The sequence below is a fragment of the Pieris brassicae genome, chromosome 14 (assembly GCF_905147105.1).
Source record: "Pieris brassicae chromosome 14, ilPieBrab1.1, whole genome shotgun sequence".
Taxonomy (NCBI): domain Eukaryota; kingdom Metazoa; phylum Arthropoda; class Insecta; order Lepidoptera; family Pieridae; genus Pieris; species Pieris brassicae.
The window spans coordinates 2653771-2676375 of NC_059678.1; the positions used below are offsets into that span (position 1 = coordinate 2653771).

The 22605-nt window shown below is 34.1% G+C and overlaps 3 protein-coding genes across 8 annotated transcripts in view; 1 reads left to right on the forward strand and 2 right to left on the reverse strand.

The window, feature by feature from the left end:
* The window catches only part of LOC123718176 (zinc finger protein 729-like), a 27718-nt gene extending 14852 nt beyond the window's left edge, over nucleotides 1–12866 (forward strand). The window contains exons 5-6 of one of the 5 annotated variants that reach the window (XR_006754933.1): nucleotides 75–1294; nucleotides 2466–2504. Coding sequence is in view for 3 of the 5 variants with exons in the window: in XM_045674609.1 (XP_045530565.1) it covers nucleotides 75–1228 (1154 nt within the window). In the remaining 2 variants the exon portion in view is untranslated. Of the gene's footprint in view, nucleotides 1–74; nucleotides 1670–2465; nucleotides 4954–12781 lie in introns of those variants that run through there. The other 4 variants (XM_045674613.1, XM_045674612.1, XM_045674609.1 and 1 more) reach the window with 4 other exon arrangements.
* Nucleotides 11227–15291, reverse strand: LOC123718179 (protein TEX261). The gene is made up of 5 exons (XM_045674618.1): nucleotides 14960–15291; nucleotides 13956–14035; nucleotides 13578–13799; nucleotides 11715–11826; nucleotides 11227–11349 (listed from the first exon to the last, which is right to left on the reverse strand). Exons 1-5 carry the CDS (start codon nucleotides 15024–15026, stop codon nucleotides 11231–11233), a joined length of 600 nt encoding a protein of 199 aa, XP_045530574.1. The 5' UTR covers nucleotides 15027–15291; the 3' UTR covers nucleotides 11227–11230.
* A 225-nt stretch (nucleotides 15292–15516) lies between these two features.
* LOC123718177 (zinc finger protein 569-like) lies at nucleotides 15517–21632 on the reverse strand. Of its 2 annotated transcripts, XM_045674614.1 has the most exons (7): nucleotides 21497–21632; nucleotides 21298–21427; nucleotides 20177–20312; nucleotides 19076–19126; nucleotides 18142–18168; nucleotides 17597–17692; nucleotides 15517–17262 (listed from the first exon to the last, which is right to left on the reverse strand). In XM_045674614.1, the coding sequence occupies exons 2-7, from the start codon at nucleotides 21403–21405 to the stop codon at nucleotides 16205–16207; spliced, it is 1476 nt and encodes a 491-aa protein (XP_045530570.1). In that variant the 5' UTR covers nucleotides 21406–21427; nucleotides 21497–21632; the 3' UTR covers nucleotides 15517–16204. The 2 variants fall into 2 exon arrangements, with proteins under 2 accessions (XP_045530570.1, XP_045530572.1); XM_045674616.1 differs by lacking the exon at nucleotides 17597–17692.
* Nucleotides 21633–22605: the final 973 nt, after the last annotated feature.

A 22605-nucleotide genomic window follows, 5' to 3' on the forward strand; every position in this document is an offset into this window, starting at 1 on the left:
TTAGGTATCAAACCATTATGCAAACTTTTGGCTATAAAGGAAGAAGGGAATTCATGAGGCCTCATTATTTACAGGAGACGTCGATGACAGCCAAAAGAGAAACCAAATAGTGCAAAAACACTTGATCAAGAGACGAAACATCGAATACGTATTGCAATACAGCAATGCAACACCGTTTCTCTTTTATAAAGGCAAATATAGGTGTTTCTTTTGCACTGAACCTATCAAAGATCCAGATATTTTAAGAGAGCACTCCAAAATTCACAAATTTGCTAATCTAGAGTTAATGATTTTCGATCGTACTAAAAGCAATAGAAATCGCGATGCAGCCGTTAAAATCGATATAACTAACCTGACTTGCGAGCTTTGTACTCAAAATTTTGCCACGCTAGAACAACTCATTCACCATCTGATAATAGCGCACGACGCTGAATATGACATGAGCGTGCCGAACTGTTTTCTACCCTTCAAACTAGACAGAGATCAACCTACATGCTCAATATGCGACATGAAATTCGTCTTCTTCGAATACCTCCTACGCCACGCTAACAAGCATCATTTGGCCCACGATTATATATGCGACGTTTGCGGGACTAGTTTTCAGGGGGACAATCATTTGAGAATGCACAATCGTTATTATCACAGAGATGGAGGGTACACGTGTAACTATTGTGGGATACGTCTGGAGACGCTGTCGAAGAAGTCGCTTCACGAAAAGAACGTGCATTTGGCGAATCTTCTCACGTGCCAATTTTGTCCGGAGATTTTCAAAAGTCCTTATTTCAAAAAGCTGCATCTGGCGAATGTTCATGGTGTGGCCGAAATGAGAATCCAATGTCCATATTGTCCGAAAATATTCCCACAACAGAGTCTTATGTCCCGTCACATGCGGCGCGTTCATTTGCGGGAGAAAAATGTTGAGTGCCCAATATGTGGGGAGAGATTTTTTGGACCGTACGATGTCAAGCTGCATATGCGTAAACATAATGGCGATAAGAATTTTATATGTACGGTGTGCGGGAAGAAATTCGCTAAAAAGTCTAACTTAAATGCACATTCAGTGGTCCATACTGGTCGGAAGGACCATGTGTGTGACGTTTGTGGAAAAGAATTTGCACATAGGCCAAATTTGAGGTTGCATTATAAGACTCTCCATCCGGAGTACGTAGAAGAGAAGGTTGAAGCAAATATTGAATTCACTCAAGTATCTGTGGACGAAACTGTTTGAAGCCCCCTCGAATACATTTATCCTAATAAAAAGGAGTATAACAGCCACCTGTATGTATGTGAAATTGTAAGTGTATGATTCGGATATTTAGAGTAAGATTACATAATGTGTGTTGTAACATCGATGCGACGTACCCGCACTTTTGTAAAACATATTGTACATATTGTTAGAAACTAATATTTTTTATTTTATATAGTTTATTTCCAAATAATTTCATAACACGATGTACATAACTAACCTACTCTAAATTTTCTCGCTCAGTGAATGTAATTCTTTGAGTATGTTGATGAGTATGAGATAAAGTATGTTTGAACCGAAGTTTGAAGTCTGACTCCCGTACGTCAGAAATTTACTTTGACATATGGGAGTCATAGTTCGCGCTGGGTCTAACCTGGAAAACGATAATCATAAAAATCGGTTGTGTAGTTTATTCCGTATTTCCGCATTTCTCCACAAAGTCAAAGTCAAAGTGAAAATAATTTTTTCATATAGGTTAAACAACACAAAAACACTTATGAACGTCAAATAAAAAGAAATATACATTTACCTGCTCCTAATTTTACATTTACTACCAGTTCTCAAATCAAGGGCGTAGAACGGAAGGGAAGAACTGGCAATGAACTCTCCGCCACTCTTTTTAATTGTATATAATTAGCTACCTAATAATAAATAATGTTGACAGTTCTGTTTTTTTTTATTTACATAGTAATTTATAAAACATTACTGAACCAGCAGTCTAAGTCGAGACTAGGAAACACTTGTTGCTTTAGTTTTTGTATTGTTAAAATAATATTTGTATTGTTTATTGGGTACACTTATTACTACCGCAATACATTAAAAGAAACTCTCCCATCGGTAGTGCTTACGTAATACTGAGAAAGGACAATTACTCCCTTATCCCTACTGAGAGCTAAGCGTCTCTGAGTCAACGTTAATTATGGAGTCCCGTTGGTCAAACCTAAACGTTTTTACTACGGAAGTCATATCTCCAGGTCTTGTCTAAACGCTCTGACTTTCAGAGTTGGTTGAACCATACTAACGATTAGTGTGAATAAATCCCTTTTTTAAAATTGATAAAAAATCTGTAATTATGGCCGATATTTATTCTTGTCCAAGTGCCTTCGTAATCAGTGATAAATAATCCAAAAAAAAAAACAACAACAACACTTATTGGTGAACTTTTTTGGTAACAAATTAGCATTTAACAGAAGAAATAAAATCGGGCTTTTCGTTTCAGAACAAGAGGAGATACCGACATTTGAAGATTTTAAAATCGGAAAACCAGAAAGGTTAACATCGAAGGAGAAACGCAATATCATGAGAAATAATGTCCTGCAAGTTTTAATAAAGTCTACAGTTATGCCATTCCGATGGTTAAAAAGTTGTTACCGATGTTTTTACTGCTACGACATATTTACAGAACCATCTGAACTTAAAAGTCACCAACACCAACACACAGGAGACGATATAAAGGAGTCTACCATGAACAAATACTGGGAGCAGGTCGTTTACATAGATGTCTCAACGCTATCGTGTAAACTGTGCTCGGATGATATACCAGATTTGTACGATCTGATTAATCATTTAGTGGAGAAGCATAGTGTCGTTTACAATAAAGATGTGGGTATCTGTATGATACCGTTCAAATTGGACAATTATTCCCTGAATTGTCTCACTTGTGGTGCCACTTTTTACACATTCGGAACATTGTTGCACCACACGAATAAAGATCACAAAGGCACTTCGGCGACTCTGTGCGAAATTTGCGGGCAGAATTTCAAAGACGCCAATCTTCTGCGTCTCCACGTGAAAGCGATACACGACAGTAGTAGTCTGCTGTGTCAGGAGTGCGGGGAGAAGTTCGAGAGTCGATACAAATTGAAGAATCATCAGAAGTACGAGCACGAGCTGTATAAAAAGAAGTATAAGTGTCTCGTTTGTGATGAAACATTTCGGTCGCATTACAAACGTTCGCGACATATGGTTGAGGAGCATAAAAACAGGGAGGTGATAAAATGTCTTCATTGTCCGAAAACGTTTGTGTTTCGCAGTATGATGATGACGCATTTACGGGACGCACACTTGAAGGTGCGGAATCACGTTTGCAGCGTATGTGGTTGGAAGGCGTTCACGAGCCACAGACTAAAGAATCACATGTATAAACATAGCGGGGAGAAGAATTTCAGATGCGATGGTTGTGATAAGATGTTTACGACGAGGAAAATTATGAAAGCGCACTTTTCGAGGATGCACAAGGGCGTGCCGATTAAGAATGTGTATGAAGAACCGTATCAGTACTGAATGTAGCGTTTGTTAAACGCGGAAGTTAGTGTCGAGTGTGAGATTCCGAACTGAGAATTACTATGTGAAAATCCATCACTAAATTTATATTAGGTAACGTTCGATTGGCTTAGTTTAGGCCAAGCTATGGAAATTGTGTCTGGCTGGTCGCCTATCCTATTGTACTCCATAGTGATTATCGATTTTGTTTTCATATTTTGCTTCCTATTCCTCCTAGGTTTTCAAACCTAGATAGGATGCTGTTCCTATCATGGAATTCAGATCTTGAAGAATGTTATTGCAATTCCCACCAGCGCCTGGTATATTCAGGCAAAAATATTTTGTTTATCTATATAAATAATGGTTATGTAGGTAGTAACAGAACGACTACCATAACTTTTTTTTACATTGAATACATGAGAAAATAAAGTGTATTTTTCATTTAAAATTATTTACAACTATTTTTCTAGGTAGAACCCGAGGTGGTTTTAAATGAGGGTAGTTTTACTATTTTTACACTAGTGGTTTGTATTCGCTTGTAATATTGTTGTTATTTGCAGCCAAAGGGAGAGTTTATTTCGAATCGTTTAGCATTTATATTGCAAGAACCGTTTCTATCATAAAAGAGGAAGAAAATTTTCTAATTCGTTAGAGGTTCAAAAAGAAGTGTTTGCACCATACAAAAACATATTTATAAGTAACAATCATCTCCCTGCAGTAAGTGACCCGGTGTATACAGAAGTAAAAAGTGTGTTAACTAACCCAATCACAGAAAAGACTATATTTCTGTTCAAAAGAATTTTATTTATTACTTTGACCACCGAAATTGATGAACAGATAAACAATAACAACATACACGATGACTATAGCGATCCTACTGTAAAAATAGGGGAAGAATACAGTTTACCAACACATACGTGGGCTCGTCTTTTACTAGTAGAAATATGGAAGGCAAGGAAAACTCCATGTTCTTGGATTTTTAAGCAATATTCCATCAAAAACGAGAGAATCACAAGCTTACACAAACAGTGCGAAGCGTCCATAAATTTTGTGATTTCCTAGCCCGTGGTTAAATAGCTGTAATCTGTATTCTATAAGAAATTGTGATGCGTCATTTACTCATATTTCTGACAGAAAGATAAAATTATCACCAGTAAAACGCGTTGATATGTCTGCTAAACTGAAACACAAACAATGACATCGCAATAAAATATCAAATGAACTTATGGATACTGATGACATTGAACCATCTCATATGTAAACGCTTTGCTGCTTAAGCCAAATAAAACATGAACAAAGGGAAAGTTCATATTATGATTCAAATCAAGTTCTTTCTCATGGATGATAATAAATAAATTTGAGCGGTCTGGTTCAACATTACTGTCGCAAATAATATGATCACCACAACAACGAAATGGAAAAACGAATCCAGATATTAGTATTGTCTTTTGTTAAAATAGCTTTTACACATTACGAAAAACACTTTTTGAACGGATTAAAGCAATGTATTATTATTAAAAGTTATAGTTATTTACATAATTCTAAATTTTCTGAAGACGAAAGGTGTTAAATGTCAAAAGTATCACAGCTGCAGAGAAAGTTGTTTTATCTGTATTTATTGCCCCGAAGTTGATATCGAATAAAAGATGACGGGTTTTTGCAAAAATGACTCGCGGTGTCCTCTGTTTTCGCGGATTGTTTGTCTTCGGGTTTTAATTTGGATATTCCAATTAATCCAGATATTTTTTTCAAACATTAAAAGAACTGACTGGAACCCGTAAACCAAGACCGTGTGCAATCAAAGGTATAGATGGGCGTCAAAATATGAACTATGAAATAATTGATTATAGTGAGTAAAGTAGGATAGGTGACCAGCCATTCAGATGTCAGAATGAACGGTCTCTAAAATTGTCATGGCTTTCCGAAGATACTAAGGAAGCAAATGTATTATAGTAGAAATTAACTAGAAGCAATTGGGAAGTAATTTTTAAACTACATTTTAACGTATTACACGACTAGTGGCCGGCCATTTTGACGCTCACGAAATTGGTGGTTTGAGCGACACTAAGCTGGATGTTTGCCAAACGGACATTTGTATAATTAAAAATACTATTAATTCTTTAGGAAATGACTGTGTCGGTTAATAAGACTCTGAACTTAAAAATGCATTATTCCCTGTATGAATTTTACAAAAGTTGCGCCTGGTATAAAACTTGAGCAATGACGCAACAATACAGATAATTATGGATGAAATGTTTAACACATTACACAGAAAATACTTAAAATTATTTTCGCTTTTTAAAACGTACACTAGTATTCAGCTTGTTTTATTCTGATATAGTCTTCAGTGGATGTTTCTTACAGTTACATTGTAAAAAGGAAATAAATACTTTGATGGCTGCACAGATTAGTAAAAACGCTTTGTCTGCAGTACCAACAACAATAGAAACCATACTTCGTTTGTGAAGAACAATTTAACCGAATACGATTACGTAAACTTATCCCGAAAATCGACCGCCTTGTCTGAGTCTCGGCCAAAGATTTCATATGAGGGAAAGAGTCCAAAACATAACAAGCGATTGTCTTTTGTTTTAAATATAAATTAGTATACAAATGCCTGTCTAAGTTACAGTCTGATAAATGTAAGTCACGAAGAATCTTAATAACTTAGTGCGAACTAAGACTAACGTTAAAATACAGTCGGGCGAGTTTTAGCATCATATGTGAGTCACGATACATATATGTTTTTTTTTTATTATGGCAATAGTTTTAACTTTATGCCAGTTTCAAGAAAAACATTTATATTCATAACAGTCATAATCTCGTGCCCTCCCCAGAGCGCTTTCAAATATGTCAAACTTCATACAGAGTTTGACAGCTTTTAAAACTAGATTTAAGTTGGATTGAGGTTCTATAATAAATCTCGCTTTTGAATGTCCAATGGCGTAACTAGTGAAATATTTGTATCTTATGTCATAAAATTATTGTATTCAGACGTATAAGGCCGTGTTAATATTATAATAAAAGCACTAACTTATCGAGCATTTTATTTAAAACAAATCTTTACTAGATACATCAATCAACAGGTTTTGACACAAGGTTTCCCTGGAGACGTATAAATACTGAGTACATTTGAGCACGAAGGCGTTGAGTCCTACAAACACTCGACTTTCATCAAAATAATAATTGATATTAAACTTAAAATTACATTCGTCTCATTATCTTGAATCTCTTGACTCACTTCTAAGTGTGACGTGCACACATATTTTTTTCATTTAATGGTTTCATAGTTAGAAATCAATTATTAACGAATAAAAGTTCAAATATTGGTTCGACCAGTCAGAGCAAATGCCTTGAGTAGGGTCAAAATACTCCATGAGATGTTGGGCTGAGTTGGCTGCAGTAGATTGTGATTAAAAGTTTGATCGGTGCCCTGAACCTGCTGCTCGTTATAATCTTAGCGAGTATTGTAAATTAAGTAATTTAAATACTGTACGATAGTTATTCGTGTCTTTTGTGCTTGCCGTTACCCACATGACAATTATATTCCGACATAGGCGTATCTAAAAAATTGTTCATGATAATTGAATCAACGTTCTGCGACCATGTAGGCTAGATATTGGATTGGATTTTATTTGTACGCGCTCAACCAAGTTATACGCCGCTCTCTTGCCTCCGTCAACGATCCAGCCATTTTCGAGCCAACAAGAATCGCAACAGACGAGGGCAAACGGCCGGATGGTATGCCGTTGATCCCTTGGAAGATGGGACGGGCTTTGGTATAGGATGCTACTTGTGTAGACACGTTAGCCCCGTCTCACCTCCCTCGGACAAGTAAAAAAACTGGGGCGGCCGCAAAACAGGCGGAAAATACTAAACGGCTCAAATATAAGTGTTTGTTTGAGAAAGTTAGACTCTTGGGCCATGGGGTTAAAGATTAAAGTGGGCGCCTTGTAAATAAGTACCGGTGTCCTTAGAGCTGATGGCTTAACGAACAAGTGTCGCAATACAGCGAGGAAGTGCTGCCAGCGTTAGAGGTACTCTGCCACGGAGACCAAATTTTTTAAAATTGTTTTAATTATCTCCTTATTAATTTTTATTATTACTTTGTAGGTTAAGAAAATTGTAAATACTATGTATTTGACTGACATCATTACTAATAAATAATATTTTAATAAATAACATTTGTTATTTCAGAACTTGAAAGCGACGATTCAAGAAGGGACGAGGAGAAATTTGAGTCAATCAGAAATAATATAAAACGAGTTCTGTTAAATTCAAACATTATGCCGTTTCGATGGTTGAAGACGTGCTTTAGATGTTTTTTTTGCTATGAAATGTTTGATTCACCTGACCAGCTCAAAATCCACCAAGCCACTCATTCACCTGAAGATATTTATAAAACTATATCTAATTATTACGAAGAAACAGTATTTGTTGATATAACAAGTATTATTTGTAAACTGTGCAAAGCAGTTATAGACAACTTGCATAGTTTGATTAATCATTTAGTCGAAAATCATGATATGACATTTCACGACAATATAGGTCTCATTCCTTTTAGGTTAGACAGTTGTCAATGTGTAATATGTAGTTCCCAATTTTTGTCACACGGCGGAGTCGTTTCGCATATGATGAAAAAGCATAGACAGTTTTTAAAACTCCAATGTGACACTTGCCAGACTCATTTTAGTAACTCTAATGACGTATGCGTTCATTTAAAGGGTGATATAGAAGATACAGTTTTATGTATGGATTGTAATAAAAGTTTTAGTGAGCAAATCTTGCAGGAGCATATGAAATGTATTCATAATAAGCGGTATAGATGCTCAGCTTGTTGTGAGTTTTTTAGAACTCATTACCAGAGATCTTTACATATGGCATCTGTGCACAAAAGAAGAGATTTAATCAAATGCCTACACTGTCCACAGTCGTTCATCTTTCAAAGTATTCTACGAAGGCATGTAAAACAAAGACATTTGAAGGAAAAGAATGTTATTTGTCACATCTGTGGCTTTAAAACGTACGGACAGCATGAGTTAAAAGCACATTTAGTAAAACACGCAAATACCAAAGACTACAAGTGTTTAATCTGTGAAAAAATGTTTAAAAGTAAAAAAAATATGCGGCAACATTGTATTAAAAGTCATCAATAAATTATAGAACAATTGGAGTGATTTTTATTCATGATGAATACCTACTCATTTTTATGAACGTCAAAGCGAATAACAACGTAATTTAAAGGCTTCATTAAAACGAAGTAAAATCTGAATGTCTTTATTCACGTGGTGACGATGTTATTTTCATGTAAAAGGAATAATGTCGATGGTAACAAATGCATTACCTACATAAGTTCACGTTTTATAACACCGAGACTATCTTAATTGATAAAAATCTGTCAAAGCTTAGTAGAAAATATATAATATAGGTTCATTACAGCACATTCACGATAATTGTATATTATGAGGGTTTCATAGGAAGCTCGACATTTTTATTTTCGATTTTGATCCAATCTTCACTTCATTCGTATAGTCAGTAGTTTATTTATAACATTGGGTTTTTATTTATTTTCTTGGTAGAAACCATATCTAGGCCCTGGCGCATTTGTAGGCTGGGAACCACCACTAACAACACCAGCGCGTAAGTATCCGTTGTCTTCGTTTAGCTTTTTATAAATTTATTATTTTTGTCTTTTGTTAACATGGCATTTTCCGACGTTTCGCGTGCTTTACGACGTGTGTGGTCACGGTGACCACGTGTATAATACATAACTTCAATCCGTTTAAAAAGTGTTTTCTTAATCTATTATTTTTTTCAATAAGGAAAATTATAAAAGGTGGATTCGGCTTCCCCAGAGGCGAATCTACTTATGGGCTTTTTGGGTTGCAGCCCAGCCCCAGTCCCCACTGAGAACAATAGGTAATATTTTGATTTAAAAAAGATCAATGATAAACTCAGCTGCAGGCTGCGTCCGAACAACTCCTCTGAACAGTCCCCATGGTAAATGAGGTAGAAGATGCAGAGAGACGCCATATCTTTACGCAACGCCAAGGGGTCAAACCGCGCGGAAAGGAATTCCGCATTGGTTGTCGACGATACAAAATTTCAAAGGTAAACAAAAAAAGGTTAAGTCACAGCTGTGCACTGCAAAGGACTTTTATATGTCACTTAACACTTGCACAGTGAATGAAAACCGGCAGAATTAAAATCCTCGACGGCGTAGTCGGGCACAGAAGGTTGTTCATTTACTTGCCTAATTAAAATCTATCAAAACCCATAGAGAAATCTGACGCAAGGGTTGTAGCACCACTGGTTTCGATAACAAAAGATTTGAGTTAAGAGGATTGAAAATTTACGCAAAAAAAACATCCAGCTTTAAGAAATTTTATTTCAAACATACAAAAACCATAAATTAAGAAACTTGTTCTATTTACAAATAAAGATATTAAAAAATAAGTCAATTGCCAGTCGCAATATCCAGATTCAAAAACATACTTTTATCTAAGTGCGGTTTACAGTAGCTCGAAATTACGCTAGTTTTCTTGACAGCTGACGTTTGTTGCGTATGAAAACTGACATTCTAAATATTTATTGGTTAACATAAACTCGATATACATATACCATCCGACAACTTGGCATACTATATTTTGATAGCTCAGCAGTCAAAATGAACACTTACCCCATTATTTAAACTAAATCAGTCAAATTTCACTAAATCACTCGTTCGTCTCTAAGAACGTCGTTAACGCTAAGAAGAGCTTTAGTGACAGGGTAAAATTCAGAAACGATATTTAGCACGAACTATGACACCCATATATCAACATCCATGTTTTGGGTTTAGTATACGCCAATTAATGTACATCCTTGACTTGAGCGAGACCAATTTGGCGCCAAACGGACATTTGTGCAATTAAAAACACAGATGAATGATGTTACACAGATAAAATATTAGTATATTTTACTACGTTACATAAATAAATTATACATGTTTATAACTTATTTTATTGGTTAAACTACTTTTGATTTAGAAATTATTTTCTCCCTACATTTCTAGACACATTGAAGTTTCAGATGATTATGATTTTTGCAGAGAATACATTATTATATGGCGGCACAGATTAGTTAAGTTTTTTCTGCAATACCAAAAACAATAGAAGACGTCGGGTACCTGTACTTGGCTTTGCCCGGACTTCGACCGTTTTACAAATATTTTTAATCTTCTTCAAGAATTGAATTAGTCTATTTTAATTATATACACGTAGTTATATATATATCAATTAAAATTCGAAATCTTTAAAATATTTTATTACTTTTGTATGAAACTCGTATGAAATGATTGCCTTAACTAAAAGCCTACTTCTCAGTAGGTTGTATGCATAAATCGTATCATTTGACAGTTTGATACCAGCACGATTACACGGATCGTTATTCTATTATAACTTATATTGTTATTTGAACATTAAGAATCGGAATGTTTACGGATATTTTGAGTCGAGACGCGGTAAGTTTTACTTCCATATATCACATTACCATTTTAAGATAGAGATTAGAGAACTTCGACGTGTTTGTATTTTTGATATAGTTTTCTTCTCCGAGCTGAAGATGAAGCTGCGTTCTTCTTAGCCGCTTAAAATCAAGTTACAGAATAGCAATGTTGAGAAAACACCCAAATATGGTAACACTTATTCACAATTTGTAATAATAAATAAAATCTAGCGTCATTCAAAACGATTTTTTATTTCGTTGTGGTAATATTGAATCCTTGGCGAAACTGAAGAAAGACAACAGACTATATCTCTTCGCTTTTTGGGATAGATAATCTGTGACCACATTGTTTTCACCTGAAAAAAAAACAATATTTACTTTTATACGTCAATCGAATAAGACGAATATATGTCAAAGCATGCTTGTAAATAATGTCTTCTGTCTAAAACAATTACTGTCTTGGACTTGGATTTCCTGTAAATTAACAATGATAATTAAGGTCGAGTGTTTTTAACCTATGTTTGCGTTTTTACAACATGGTACGTCACGTGGCTGGTACACCATCTTGCCTTGCATTTTGGCGGGATCTTGAAATTATGAATATTTATTAGGATAATTAAAAATATCAATTTGTATAAGTTCTTTAGTGACTAATTAATAATGGTTTATAAAATCTTGTCAAATCTTTGGTAAAGATAGTTAAATAGGTAGAAATATTTACCAAGCAAATGTTGTCTTTCGCCCGTGGTCGGTAAGACATAGTCGTTGGCTGATAATGACACGAATAATGCGAATGGTACTATCCACAGGCATAATGTGAAGTATGCTAGCACCTATAACAAATATTTAAATGTATACGGCATGGTCAATTGTAATATAAGTAAAGTGCCTGGTCAAGTCCATAGTCCCCATGCCACACTGCATGGTCAAGACAACTTGGTTGACACTGCAACTAGATTGTTGTGACCATGCCCAATATTTCGTTTGGTCACGAGATACAACAAGAGAGCTTTAAATAAGATGGCCGTAAAAATGAAGACACGTTGATGAACACGTTGAAGATTTTTGTTTGACACGCTGATTATTATTATTATATTTTTTATATAGAACATGGGGCAGGAAGCTCAACTGATGCTAAGTGATACCGCCGCCCATAGACACATTGTGATGTCAGAATGCTCGCGATTGCGTTGCCGGCTATTAAATTTTGGTTCTTAAGACACTTTATCACAATGTTTTCTTACTTATTATTTTGGGTATCAAATTAGTTGCAAACTAGCAGGACATACTTCCTACTTCCTTCCTACGTTCCTATTTCATTTGTATTATTCAATAAATAAAAAAATATTAATTTATTTTCCATCCTCCTAATATTGGAGTAGCCAGTACTTTCAAGATTTATGACCAAACCTCACCGAGATGCCATGGCGAAGTGGCAAGCGACGTCGCCAACTAGTTCCTATTGAGATGTATCCTGGCTAACTCACTTGGCGACGTTACCAAGTCCGCACAACCGCCCCATTTGTCTGTTTGCACGTGTTTGTATGCTCCGTCACTCACTCAGTTGCCAACCAGTTGCCGCTTTGCCAACATAAACTCAATAATTCATCATACAATGTTAGTGACATCATCAGCATCAACATTTTTCAGGGTATTTACTCAAATCTTCATAGAGTTTTAGAAAAACACCACTTTGGCCTCGATACAAACGGATGTACCAATATTTTTTTCTTTTTTCATCTATTTGCGATGCTGGTAATAATATAATAACAGTGCAGTCATTTCCAGGTCCACTCTTGGCGGTGCCGAGTCAGAAATGAATGCTTTGCCGACGCAGGGACTCCAGACGTAGCCATGGTAACGTGGCCATCGCATCTCGGTGAGGTATGGCCCTTAGTGTAACACTCAGAGACCTTTAATTAATCTCGAGCAGGAAAACATTGCAACTCTACTGCGATACTTAGTTTCAACCTATTCATAGAATACTGGAATTGACCACCTTTGTGAGAGGCTTGTGCCTATAGGACCAGCCCACCAGCATTCTATTGCGGATAAAAAATGCTCAGCATAATACACTAAAGTAGCAAACAGAATATAACTCATGCATGGTGTTGTGTGTGTGAATATGTGTGAGTGAGTATGTGTAGGTGTCTGAAAAATTAAATTAATTGCCTGAAATGGCTATAAATAACAAATTTCATGTTGCATCGTAATCTGGTTTTTTTTAGAAATGTCATCTATTGTAAGGATTATTTTTTTGACTATATTTTAGAATAGAATAAAAGAATAGTTGCCAGAGTTAAGTATGATATGGCCTTGCTGGGTACTCTTAATGGAGACAAATTTAGCCATTCCCACCAAATGCCCACGAAACTGATCTTTGTTATGTCAACACCAAGTATACCAATGATGGCTATGGCTTTAAGAAATGTGTGCTCAAAAATCAGAGTTGGCTAGAAAGGGTGGAAATTATATCATTAGGAGTAAATCAGAAAGTGAATTCTGTGATAATGATACAATTAAATAATTTGTCTTTAATATTTCTGATAGACCAAACCTCTCTGTATAAATAAATAAAACTTACCTCTGAAAAGCCATAATATGTTGTACCAAAAAACTTAAACGCTAAGTAATGGTGCAAAATCAAATTCAGCACAGACGACACAAAGGTGACACTTGTTAGCCGAAACACAGGGAAATCTCTCAACAACAATGCATGTAGAAATTGTTGAAATAGTCCTAAGCTGTTTAATTGTAGTGGTATATCCTCAAAGATTATTAAGCCAATGTGTATGACTGCAGTGGCCTGAAAATTAGAAAAAAACATTAAACATACAAATTTTTATAAATTCAAAGTTATAGTACTAAAACAAGGATTTTATTTCTACAATCCCCCAATTTTCCATGGCACAGACATATTTCTATAATGCTGTGTTTTCGCTTTCAAATAAAATGTACTTACCACTACGATCCATGATATCACATACTTTGCCATTACACTGTATTCTTCAACTAACTCGGCCAGATAGTATAAACCAGCAGCTGAAATGGATGTTTGAGTATTAAATATTTTTAGTAGACACTATTCAAGAAACCTAACTTCATATTTAGAATCAATCTATCATATTGAGTAACCACTGGACTTTTGTGCATTTAGCATACACTTGAAATTGCGAGGAAACCAACTTACCTTAAACCCAAAATAATAGACAGTGTGTGTCAGGCACAGAAAGCTGACCATGTACATGCTTATTAAAGAAAATAAATGATCAGGAAACAAATTCAGGAATCTGAGGCCTAGACCTTGTAAGGTTGTAGCGGTCATTACATTTTTATCTATCACATCAGCAATACCCAGAGAAGAAAGGCCATAAAAGTTTTCTGATTTCAAGAACAAAACCAGACTTGTTGATATACCTATAGAAATTCAATAATAATATTGTTAGAATTAAACTTTCTTTAATTTCAATGCAACTCAAGTGGTATAAATTAACGTGATTCGTCCTTAAGGTTTTGTAATTAATTATTGTAATAATAATATACAATATAATTCTGATTTAATTTAAAAGTCAAAACACATTTAACATATTGAAGGAACTGTCCTATTTAATTAACATAAATTTAAAATTATGTATTTTTTTTATTTATTAAAATTCAAGTAAGAATCTGTAAATGTAAATCAACCTTTGAATTTTTTAAATATAAAAATTTATAAGAATTTAGCTCGAAAATGTAAATCGACCTTTGAATTTTTTTAATATAAAAATTTACTACATATAATGAAATAGCAGTTTGTGTGAAGAAAATAAATAAAACTATTATAATTTTATATAGAAACATTCAGTTATTACATTGAGTATGCCAAATGATTAAACAACTGTTTTATTTTTAGCGTAAAGCTCAAGATATAAAATAATATATTGCTGTTAATCTTATCGGTAAAAATCACTAAAAGCATATACGTACCTATGGCTAGGGTCACAAAAATTGCTTGGACACATAATGATAAAATACTTAATAAATAGAGAAACATATTTAAATACGTTTTATTTTTATAAAAAACAATCTAACTCATATCGTAATATGTACAAGCGGAGGTTAATATCAATGTCGTAAATTGTAATACCAAATTACACTGACTATTGACTTCCGGTTTGACTAACACTGACGTTAACAATTTAATCTATAGATCTTTGTCAAAATTCCGGTCTTTACAGTTACAGATTCAAGCAAATTTATGTAAAAGTTAATCAAGTGACGTGATGTCCTCTAAAAACTCTGAATCCTACTTAAAACATCATAATAAACTAAATTTCATTAGATTGGACTTCTTCTAGTAGTAATTAAACATCTGTTTGACTTAACTTTTGACACGTTTGGTGTCGTGTGCACTTCCTAATCCATAGATACTATTAAATTATAGAATAATAATAAAACAAAACATAGATAGTAAATGAAATCATTTTATTATTTTTTCTGATTTATGTAATACATACACTATAATAAAACATTACATTGCATACATTAATATCACATGAATATTTAAGTTTCTTAAGTAACCGTAAATGAAAAAATTAGCTTAATATCACAATCCTTAATACTATAACATACATCACACGAATAATGAGAACTGTCATTTCAGTTTATTTCCTAAATATATGTCACCGGAATACAACAAAATCCGCTAGTTTAAAAATAGTATGTTATGTTACGTTTTCGCCAATTTATCAATTTGCGACGTCTCGTTGTAAATTTATAAACTAACGGATATTCGTAACGGCCAAACCGTTTAGAATCTTACGAAATTAGCGACTTATTCAACCAATCAGAGCGCACATGCCGTTTGGTTATCGCTTACTTATTGTTTTACGCATGCATTTGGTAAGTTTAAAATTTGCTAAAATGTGGGCGTAAAAATTATTTACTTAAATTAATGATTTGATTTCTTATTTGGTGATTACGTCATCAGTAATTATTTACTTTTTGACACATATAACCCACACATTGTCTATGCTTGAACACGAAATGCATATTCGAGGATTCCTATTAAAAATGAATACATTTACATACAAGAGATTTGCTTACTGTTACTGACAAAATGTGAGGGGGGGGGGGCTATATAAACTAAATGATTTTTTAACATTCATGTTTGAGGCCCGTTTATGTATAAGAAATATTATATTTGTTCTCCCCATTCTCCAATTTCGTGGCTTATGTATCAGACTTCGAATGGTGTGCTCTTACGTGTACTTTGAGACCGGTCACTTGGACAAATCCCTTCCCACATTCCCTACATACAAACCGCTTATCGTTTGTATGTATTCGTACATGTGTTTCTAAATGTTCCTTCCGCTGAAAAGATTTCACACAAATATGACACTGAAATGGCCTTGTATCCAAATGGCTTACCATGTGTCGCTTCAAATATGTCTTATTTATACACTTAAAGTCACACATTTCGCACGAAAATGGTTTATCATTGTGATGTACGGACATTAAATGCCATTTTAAAGAGTTATATTTCACGAACTTCTTCGAACACAATTCGCAGGATATTTGCAAGGACTTATCATGGACGAATGCAATGTGACGTTTACGTAGATACCAAGAAGGGAACTTTTCGGAACACTGCGGACAAGGGAATTCGCCCTTGTGTGAAAGTCTGTGGTACGAATACGCGCCATGAGTTTTGAATGTTTGATTGCACTTTTGACAGCTGTACTCAGTGTTGCTATGCGTTAACTTTATATGTTTTTTCAACATGAATTTTGTCAAAAAGCCCTTGCCACAGGAGTCACAGAGTAAAGGGCCAGATGTTAGGTGATTCTTGTAGACGTGTGACAATAGATTTCCGAAAAAGGTGAAATTTTGATCACATTCAGGGCATGGCGCCTCAGAATCCGTAATTCGAAAAGCGAAGATGGAACAACGTACGCCATTATTAAAGTTCTGTTTGTGTGTTATTGTAACATGATCTAGAAAATCATCTAATGTTAGCATATCCTTTGGACAAGCTTTGCAGGCCAAGTCCGTGATTTCCAATTTAACTTTCGTCTCTGTATTTATGCATTTTAATGCGTCATCCAATTTTGTCTCAAAATGTTCGTAATTATGCTGTTTCAGATCGGATATTTTGATGAAGACTTTGTCACAGAAAAAACACATATATTTGCTGTAGGACCATCGGAAGGGTGTTGAGGTGGAGTACATCACTATTATTTTGACGATATTCCGTATATCCGCTGTTCGATAATCCGATTTTTCCGAATCTGAAAAAATAATTAATAAAGGTAAATTTTATATGTACGATTTTATTATTTAATTCTAGCACTATTAAAAATAAAAAAAGTACCTAAGTGATGAAATAAAATTAGGACCTGCATAAAACTAAATAAAAATCTATTAAATAAAAGGACATAAAGTGGCGGATTTTGCATGTCAACTCACTTGTCCAAAATACATTAGCGCAATAACGTTAATTGTCACTTTGACACATGACGTATTAAATTAAATAAATTCGTAATACAAAGATACGAGAAATTATAATTTTAACGACTACAGTCGCTTACGCTTTTACGGCATTTTGCATTATAAACAACAAACCTGTTATCTCTGTATGCTTTTCCTTTTTGATCCTTTTATCCGATTTACTTTTTAACTTCTTTAATGTACTTAAATCTATATCATCATCAGAGTCCTCTGGAACGGAATAGTTTAAAGATTTGTTAACATAATCCAAATAGGGACGTGAAAATGACGAAACATTGCGTCCGACTGTGATCTGTCAAACGGACGTCAAAATGTGACGTGTGACGTTACGTGTTAATGCGTACAATACATTAACCACAATCGGAGTTAACAAACGTGCAGTCTTTTGTTCTACATGAGATTCTTGTCTTGTTTCTAATAGCGACGCCCTTATTGATTATGGGGGATTACTATCTCCAATTCAATAAGAACTGGAGGCAATATATATAACACTCATAAATAACTTGACTATATTTTAGTAAGATACTTTTCATGGTCGGCTCATAATATTTATGTTTTGGTATATCTAAAATACTAACAGTATTTGTTCGAATTTCTGACTATATACTGCAGTTTGGGGACAATTTGTTTATTTATAATTGTTTCAAATATGTACATACCTTCAGGTCCGTCTGGCGTCACAAAATCTGAAATATTTTATTAATCTTCAGTTACAGTAAGTGGAGAAAAAAATTAAAATCTGTTGCAGTAATTTTTGCCAGAGATATATGTAAGGTAATGAAAGTTTTGAAAGTACGCTTCAAAATCTAAAGAACGTTCACGTAATTCAATTTTTGGGCGGTAGTCTGAAACCGCCCTTACTATGTTATGTACAAAGCGAGGGTAGGAAACCAGATTTTTGAAGACCTTAAGGTTTTACTGTACCGTTTAGATTTATTTACTATTATTATATTAAAGACGGCTGACATTAGTATTATTTTTTCCTTTCAAGCTATCAAGAACTCGTTTGTTAGCGAAAAGGCCGCCCGTTGCTTCCTATGTGACCTGATTTCATATGTACTATAAATGGAACAAAATGTTAATACCTAAGTATAAAATATATTTTAAAATTTAAATAAAAACTTCAAATATTTTAATTGTGGGTAGGCACCAAATTACAATCTTAGGGCGGTAAAAGACTAGCGTTTTTTACGCGCGTATAATCTCGTGTTTCATGGGAGCGCATGTAGGCACGTAAAGGCGCGGATTTTGGCACACGCTCAACTCGTACCAGCTTTAACGCGCTTTTAAGCTCGTATAAGCAAATAGCAATGTTTCTTCGTCAGAATCCATGTTTATACTGACACGACACGAAACGCCCAAAAAAATACGCTAGTCTGAAACCGCCCCTACTATGTTATGTACAAACCGAGGGTAGGAACCTAGATGTAGCGGAACTAGAACAAGGAGTAAGTTATCGAAACAATAAACCTTTTTTTTATAAAGGTACATCAGAAATTCCATAAGTCAAATGTCCCAAGTATAAGTGTTTATATGCAGCCAAATATATTTCTGAATATTCTTAAGCATTCAATTAATACATTTTATACTAACCTATTGGTACAGTATCGCTTGGTGGTTCGAATTTTACTTCAGGAAACGTATCTGAAATTTTTAAAAGTTTATAAATAATTCAGTAGTTTCACTCCTAAAACTAGACCTCAGATTGTTTATTTTTAAAGTGAAACTCCTTTAGGCGCAGGAAGGTAATTTTTTTACAGAAGAAACGCAATAATAATATTAGCGTCACGAAGATGCAGCGCTTTTGTCAAAGAAAAGGGACAGAGCGATTGAGAGAGTGAGAAAGGGCTAACGTAGCAAATAGCCATGGAACGAGATAACGATAATAGATAGATACTATTTTTACAAAATATGTAGATAATGTTGAAACACACAAACTTATATTGCATATTATACTTATCATAATGTCATTATCATATCATAAGTCACAACAATACCAATAGAAATCGCGTCGAATAATGTAAATATCGAAGAAATAAATTAAAAAAAAATATATAATTTGTATTAATTTTCGACACTTAATATTTTAATCACAATTATATAATTTCTAAGATATCTTCCTTTCTCTAAATCTTGGAAATCTAAAGTTTTAGATTTGTTTAAATATGAACAAGACAAAAATAAATTTGCCAAAAAAGTTTCACTTCTGACATGTGTTATATATAGTAGTTTTTATAGACTTTTATAGACTAACTTTATAGTTGATCAGCCTTCTGTATGACATGTCTATTTTTGGGTCCTGCAGGTTTGCTCTCTCGATAGGAGGCATTAATTGTCCACAGAAAGAAAATTCCATTTGTGAACAGGCATGATACAAATGCATGACCTCAGAGTTATGTAACTTGTTTAAGCCAAAACTGCTCATTAGACTTAATTATTTATAATAAATATTTGTCCTGTCTAAATATGACAAAACTGAGTAACATTGATTATATATAAATAATAAAATTTTCTATAGCATCTGTTCACAAATCAAACTTTTTGTGAATTCAAACTCTGGGTGATTTTGATTGAGAATGTTGTTATGAAAATCTAATAACACAGAGCGTATTAACTTATGTTGCAGATATCTAAGAAGAAGGCACTGAAAGATACAATCAAAGATGTTTTGGTAATTTAAGATGACTCAAATACCTAGAACACTTTTGTACTCGGAAAATCTCTGTTCATTTTCTAACACTTGTTTTTTGAAAGAATATGCATCTTGAAGTTTCATTACACATCGATTACATATAGCATACTGTCTAGTATTATCAGGTGAATGGCAAATCTGAAACAAATTACGTTTAACCATATCAAAAACATAATATGTTTGTCCATCACCTATCCATAAATATGAATTCAATTCCACTCCTATCACTTCTCCGTCTGTCATTCCACTCTTAGCCACATGGTGAATGTAGAAGCAGAAGCCCACCAAGGTATTTCCCAACTATTTCAACTTGTCTTTCAAATAGATAAAGTTCCAATTCTTATAAGCTAATAAATACTTGCTCATTATGGAGTTATGAGTGTTCAGGGGCGGTGGTATTCTTTGCAAATCTATTACCTGTTTGTCCCCTCTATTATTTGTCTAGATAAGTATAATACCATTTAATCTAATTCAATTTTTTTTAAGAAAAATACATAAGTTTTGATAAAGCAAAGGCTTTGATAATAAGCTACCAGTTGCCCTCCTTAATGAATTATGTCAATTGTATTATATAAAATAAATAAGCCTTTATTCATCCACATCCAAAAAGACTTTATATTGCTTAAAAGAGATAGATTCTGTTTTCAAAACACAACATACTATTCAAATTGACATTTGAAAGATATAATTTCGTATACACTGCACCTATATTGGTCTAGTACCAATCCCACGGAATATTGTTAAATAATATCCACTAATTAATGAAAATTTATTTAATATAATTTTATTTCAATTACAAGATCTGAACTACTTGTGTGTATGCTATTATTGGATTATAGAAATTTTATTTCTAGTTGTGAAAGTAGCTAAAGCCACAGGACTCAGGGCGATTTGTTTTTTGATGAGTTAAATAATTATATAGATAAGCAGTTACTGTACTGTGTTATAGCATAGTTTTATGAAATTCTTCAATCCTCTAAGAAAATGTGTTTAGTCTATCTACAGACACATTGTTTCATTTTGTTGTTAATTATAATAGTACTTTAACTTGCAGAGATGTGGAGATTCGTTGAACTACAAAGTTATAATGCGTTAGTAGTGTAGTATTACTAAAAAAACGTACCTTAATATCAAAGCAAATCTTCAACATATCTTCGTAGGTAATCGTATTAATAAGTTCCGTTAAACTGTGAAAACAACCTTCAGCATGACAACATCTGCACAAGTCCATTTTTAATATTTGTTTGTTAAAACTGTAAAAAAAATATTCAATATAAAAATAAAAATTAAGAAAAACTCGATCTATTGTTTCCTATACCTACCTTATGATATATATTTAATAGCTATTAGATATTTTATAAAATTAAAACAGACAATAATTATTAATCATACATTTATTTATCACATATATTTTGGAATTTAAAAATAAACAAATTATCACAAGTCACAGCCTACCACGAGAACTTACTTCTAGACATCTATCACAGCAACAGATCACAAGAGACTTAGACTACATTATTATAAAGTTACAATTTAACATCTTTTTCTGAAAAGATAATATTTATTTTGTTAGGACATTGATATAATAGAATACTGACAAACTTGTGTAAACTTGCTCCGTTTTTTCTACATTGCCGAAATATTAATTGGCCGTTTGGGCACCTTCGCATTTGCCGCAACGAAGCAGGACGGAAGCTCACTTGAGTGAGCGAAGTGCGAAGTAAAGGTCCTCGCCTTCCCCGGTGAAGGCGGTTTTTTACCCTAATCTGTGATTGGCTATTTTTATTATTTTTGGCCGCTCGGGAGGCTTTTAATTTATCGTTTGCTACGGTAATTGGATCATCCGGATCCGTTAGTATGTGTCGGGGCCTCCTACGAGCCTTTTTTGTCGGGAAGGGGTGCTGTCGCTAAGTTTGAGGATCATAGTGTAGTTCATATTTTCACTATAGACTCTAGCGAAGAAACACTGCTCTTAGTGTTACTATTAAACCGAAGAAGTATTCATTTTGTTAGCCCAGACGGAGAATTGCAAGTTATGAAAATATAAAATAATTGTTAACACTTGCGGTTTTTTTTGTGAAATTCTCAATAAATTTATTGCATATTTCTTCCCATGCCTTTTTCTTTTCAATTTTGTTGCGGTACTTGTCGGACCTGGAATCCCATATTGCTGGACGACGCTCAACCTCATCGTTAAATTCTTCAACCTCATTTTCGTTTATGTTCATGTTACAAGTCTATAAATAAATACTTGCGCGCAGCACTAACTTTATAAATCTATGTAAATAAACAACGCATCGAAGGTTTTTGTGTGTAACATGCCGGTGAGATCCCAGTAGAAGGCGAGAGCGGCCCCGTGTAACGCGGCTGTGTAGGAAATACTCAAATTTAGTGTGGGTTGAGTCCCACATACATCTTTGTAATTTGTATA

Bases quoted from the DNA above. Each gene is read 5' to 3' on its own strand.
- LOC123718179 (XM_045674618.1), bottom strand. From the start codon at position 15,026: ATGTTTCTCTATTTATTAAGTATTTTATCATTATGTGTCCAAGCAATT. The intron at 14,036-14,959 runs GTACGTATATGC...CATCCATTTCAG, and splicing joins TTTTGTGACCCTAGCCATAG to CTGCTGGTTTATACTATCTG. The intron at 11,350-11,714 runs GTAAATATTTCT...TTTTTTTTTCAG, and splicing joins CGAAAGACAACATTTGCTTG to GTGAAAACAATGTGGTCACA.
- LOC123718177 (XM_045674614.1), bottom strand. From the start codon at position 21,405: ATGGACTTGTGCAGATGTTGTCATGCTGAAGGTTGTTTTCACAGTTTA. The intron at 19,127-20,176 runs GTATTTGAGTCA...TAAAAATTTCAG, and splicing joins CGAGTACAAAAGTGTTCTAG to ATACGTTTCCTGAAGTAAAA. The intron at 18,169-19,075 runs GTTAGTATAAAA...AAAATATTTCAG, and splicing joins AAGCGATACTGTACCAATAG to ATTTTGTGACGCCAGACGGA.